This window comes from Rhamphochromis sp. 'chilingali' (genome assembly GCF_963969265.1).
Source record: "Rhamphochromis sp. 'chilingali' genome assembly, chromosome: 13".
NCBI lineage: Eukaryota > Metazoa > Chordata > Actinopteri > Cichliformes > Cichlidae > Rhamphochromis > Rhamphochromis sp. 'chilingali'.
The window spans coordinates 27,234,029-27,238,935 of NC_137940.1; the positions used below are offsets into that span (position 1 = coordinate 27,234,029).

The window sequence follows — 4,907 nt, forward strand, 5'->3', positions numbered from 1 at the left end:
TAAAGGGCAACTTTCTGTGATGTAAAGCTATGCTGTAAATCCACTGATAATCTGCCGGCAATTAACAAGTAAGCTGATGAAATGTATACCATTTAAGCACGAGCATCATGCATGGCAAAATCAAGAGTGGAGATTTGATGCAACGAAGGTGGCCTGAAGAACCAGTGAAAATGTTCAAAAATGCACATGAAAACAAATATACATATATATTCAGATTTTTATTTATATTTCATTTCTGGAAGGATATCTTGTACACCAAATATCCCGTTGGCAGTTAAGCGCATTCAATGTGTTTAGAAGCCAGAAACAGTCACTTGTTTTAACAAACACAATTACAAAATAAAGATAAACCACAAAATAATGAACTGCATGTATATAACATACAAAAGAATCCCATGCCTACTCAGTAGGTAACTTCAACATTCCAGCTCTTGAAGATGTAGATATTTACATTTCAGTTTTACAAAAATAGACTTTATAATTTTTATCCTTTTTTGCTTACATTCTGATAAAATGAAGCGGTGCCCTCGGAGCTCGTCCCTTCACTCCCTCTGTGTACATTCTGTAACAAAAATAGTCCCTCAACCCTTAAGGCGAGATGCTGTGCATCGTCTCTCGCGCTCAGCCATGTCACACAATCAACAAGGCTTCACAAAAGGCACCAAATAACAGGAGCGTTTAAGTTTTTTTCTAAAAAAAAAAAAGAAAATGTTTTTTTTTTCTTTTCTCTGTTTTTCCATATAACTGAGCGATATGTCACATGTGAGAAAGAGAGAAAGAGATAGTACCAGTGGATGATATTTACAAACAGAAACGAACATCACTCTTACTCATGCTTGAATACTTAAGTGCGGTTTTTTTTTCTTCAAACAATGTCGAAACGTATCACAGCATCATCACTACATAATAGAGAAAGTATGTAGAAAATATGGCCCTGCTCACTTCAAATAATACAATGCAAATATGCAAACAACTGTTCACATCAGTGGTACCAAAGAATGATAAAAACGAAACGTGGCACATGTACAATATACATATATGATAGCTTATGTATATCATTCATTGTCTTTAGTACTGTATGACCGCCTGCAAGGACGAACATGCCTCTGTACTTCAACTGCAGGCGATCTGTTTGTCTCATGGTTATTGTGTACCTATAACAGAGACTTGGCAGTTTCTCTGTCTCCAGAGTCCCATATGCACTTGAAGTGCTGCATTTGTTTTAGAGACAGAAAAAAAAATCCCTTTTCATCTTCTATTGTCTTTGCCCGGTCCTTGACATGTGTCTTTTTCTCTCTTTCAGGTAAATCTCAAGATTCACCTAACACTGCACAGGGAGCAGAAAAGTGCTTTTTGGAGGGGGAAAAACAAAGTCCTTTTGATGCTGATTTCTTTCCCCTCAAAAAACCTTAAGGAAAGAGAGGTACGGAGAGACTAAAAAAAGTTCTTGTCTTTGCTCGTTCTTAGCAGATCTCGATTGTCCTTGGGGAAAGGGTGGTCTGCATGTCTGGGAGCGGGGTGGGGACAGGGGAGCTGTAGATGTTGGATGCCACTGACGAGGGGAAGGAGGAGGCCACCTGGGATTGAAAGGTGCTTGACATGGACACCGATGGGTAGGTGGTGGCGATGGATGGAGATGGGTAGGAAGTGTGGACGGGAGAGGAGTAGCAGGAGGTGACTGGAGAGGGGTAAGAAGACACTGGAGAAGGATAGGAAGTGATGGAAGAGGGGTAGCTGGAGGGAGGTGAGGCTGCTGAGACCGGGGTTGCTGTTGCGACCACTGCCCCCACCTTCTCTGCTTTCTTGTCCTTCTGCCGTAGGTGGATCTTTGTGTGTCTTTTCCTCTCGTCGCTGCGGGCAAATTTGCGTCCGCAAATCTCGCAGGCAAAAGGCTTCTCGCCGGTGTGAGTACGGATGTGCGTTGTCAAGTGGTCACTGCGGCTGAAGTTACGCATGCAGATGCGGCACTGGAAGGGTTTCTGACCTGTGTGGATGCGGATGTGACGCGTCAGCTCATCAGACCGTGAAAAGCGCCGATCGCAGGTCTCCACAGGGCAAGCGTACGGCCTTTCGTGGGGTGGTGTCTTGCTTGGCCGGGTGGGGTACTTGCGCATGCGGCTAGGCTTGATTAGCTGGGACTGGTAGACACTTTTTAAGTCCTGCGAACCAGTCTGGGTTGCAAAAGCCTTGATGGTAGAAAGAGGAGTCAGGGAGGGCTGGCTTGACTGATTCTGGAAGGGCTTCTGGTCAGGAGGGACCAGGCTGATCTCTCCCTGCTGCTGAGGGAAGAGGTAGTCAGGAATCATGGGCACAGGGAAGCTTGTGCTGCAGGTCTTGCTATTGGGATAAGCAGGGGGTGGGTACTGCACTGTTCCAGCTGAAGTGGGAAAAGCCTGGCCCTGGTCTGGGAAGATATCAGAGTTGGAGCTGGAGTAGGTTGGGGCAGCTGAGTAGATTGGGTTGGGTTCACTGTGGTGAATCGAAGAACTGAGGCTGGAGCTCTGAGATGAGGACGAGGAGGTAGAAGAAGACGAGGAAGAAGAGGAAGATGGGACTGAAGAGGAGGAGGATGAGATGGTCTGTGAGGCTGCGGAGGAAGAGCTAGAGCTGGGCGCAACATTGCCTATCAGCCCAGAGAACAGGCCCAAGATCGGCTCTGCCCAGAGGCTGTTGCTGCAGGTGGTGGCGGGCTCAAGGGTGAAGCTGCCTGTATAGGAGATGGGGGGCAGCCTTTGGGTTGGGTAGGTCTGCTCCACCACTGGCTTCTCACAGTTGAAGGGGATATCAGGTAACGTATCTGCAGGGAGCACAGAGAAAGCAGAGACATAAATCAAACTGTCAATATCCAGAGGGAGGGAGAGGGAAACCTGCCAGAGCAGTGGACAGTGTGTCACCCCTCTCTCCTGTCACAGATCAGACAGGTGCCCACACAGAGAAACACCCTCAAACTAAACTCTTTACCCCTCAACCCTAGAAGTGTGTCTATCTAAACAGCAACAGAAGCCGCATGCTTTCTAAACACATTAGCTCAAACTCTCTCAATCTTTCTTTTATTTTCCTACTTCCTGTCTTTCACAAGCTCGAGCACACACACACACACAAGCACAGCGTTCGGATTCCTAAAACCCATCACAGAGCCAGAGGCGATTGATCATCGAAACTGCAGTTCAGCCGTTTTTGGAAATGCAATTTGAATTGAGCTGTAGGAGTGTTGAGAAGCATGCGGTAGCAGAGCAGAGTCTGAGTCTTTAGAGACCTGACAAGGATATAGAGCTATCAATAAATTAGTGTTAAGTAAGGTGTTTTTATTTCTCTGTATTTAGTTTTAACAGAATTATAATATTAAACAATAGTGTTAAGTGAGCTAAAGGGGAAGACTGCAAAACTACATGCAGCAGACTTATAACTAAAAATCTTAAATGTCAACTTAAATCAAGCATGACTGTTTAATCCAGTGAAATAGCAATAAACAGCAAACATAAATAATATTTTTGTAAGTTGCATTGCTGTTTCTGTCAACTCTTTCTTGGTTCATTATAGCTCTACAGATGCGTTTAATTCGGTTTTAAATGCAGCATAAACAACCAGAAGCAATAGAAAAAAAAATCTCCAGATCTTACCTCCAGCGAGGTGGTCATACTGGTCTCCTGGCTCCCCGGAGCCAAAACCGGCACCTTCTGGTGCAGACGCAGAGAGGAATGGGGTCCCTGCAGAGCTGAGCATCATCACCTCCTCCAGCTTAGGGTAGCTATCCATGGGGGAGTGAGAGAACCTCAGGGGCTCGGAGTTCTGCAGGGCTGGGAGAATCATCTCAGTCTTGGCTGCAGCCATCCTCTGCTGGTGCTGAAGCTGCAGGGCTGAGACTGCGCTGATGGCTGGTGTTGACTGCGTGGAGGCTGGGCGCACGTTAGCAGAGCGGTGCCTCGCAGGTGGAAGGAATCACTTAGCCCCGTTCAGGGAGCGCTGCACACTTCTTCTGATGCCGAGGAAGATGCAGCTTTTCTGTCTTTAGTCCGTGACTCTTGCTCTCCCGTGGTCCTGTCGTTGTCCGTGTTTCTCTTAGAGGTGAGTAAAGATCCACTTGTCTTTTCGGAAAAAATCAAACGTCTCCTTTATACTCATTCCCTAAGATTCATCAAAATTAATCTGTTGATTAATTTCGACTTTTTGTAATAAATTACTTCTCCAATTCAGGCTTTTTACCTTTTTGGATTGATGTTGTTTTGAGTTGACGTTTTACTTTTTAATGTGATTTTTCTGTCAGTGAGATCTATTTGTTTGTCTCTCTATCTCGGCTCTAACAGTTGCTCTTGTGGGCTCTCAGGGCTGTCTATGAGCCGAGAGGTTTCCCCGCTCCTTTTATATGTGCTTTGTGACGTAGATGTCCATATTTGGAGCATAGGAAGCCCATATTTAGGCACTGCAGTGGAGGACACATGACGCTGGCCTGGGGGGGGAAACAGAGAGGAGAGACTTTATATTAAGCTCTAACAGTAAATTGTGAAGACAACGCCGCTCTTCCTCTCTCCCGAATCAATGTATCTTCATAGACAGCAGCATTATTCTTGCGCTCTCCCGGTCGTCCCATAGATTTGATTTGGATTTCCCATCTGTGCAGCAGGCAGCGCTGCTGCCGGAAAGCCCTGCTCCGCCGTGCCTTATAAGGTCGTGACTACATAAGGACCTATTCCGGTGGGTTTCCATTTCCCCTGTCCTTATTTGGAGCTTCCTTTGGCAAAGCCGATCGCTGTTTGGCAGCGAATGAGAGAATGGAGTGCAAATCATGTCCAACGCTCACAATAACTAATGTTAGCGACAGAATTACGGTCCTGTGTTTAAAAGCGCAGCTTAACTCGCGGTTCGCCTGTAACCACTCTGTGAAACAGAAGAACTGCGCTGCGTGGACC

General features: G+C 46.0%; 1 protein-coding gene across 1 annotated transcript; it reads right to left on the bottom strand.

Annotated features, from left to right (window-relative positions):
• Window positions 1-253: 253 nt before the first annotated feature.
• On the bottom strand, window positions 254-4,317 carry egr1 (early growth response 1). Its single transcript, XM_080901614.1, has 2 exons — window positions 3,621-4,317; window positions 254-2,797 (listed from the first exon to the last, which is right to left on the bottom strand). The coding sequence occupies exons 1-2, from the start codon at window positions 3,829-3,831 to the stop codon at window positions 1,464-1,466; spliced, it is 1,545 nt and encodes a 514-aa protein (XP_080757740.1). The 5' UTR covers window positions 3,832-4,317; the 3' UTR covers window positions 254-1,463.
• Between the last annotated feature and the right edge of the window lie 590 nt (window positions 4,318-4,907).

Coding starts and splice junctions, on each gene's coding strand:
- egr1 (XM_080901614.1), bottom strand. CDS start 3,831: ATGGCTGCAGCCAAGACTGAGATGATTCTCCCAGCCCTGCAGAACTCC. Junction 2,798..3,620: donor GTATGACCACCTCGCTGGAG/GTAAGATCTGGA, acceptor TGCTCCCTGCAG/ATACGTTACCTGATATCCCC.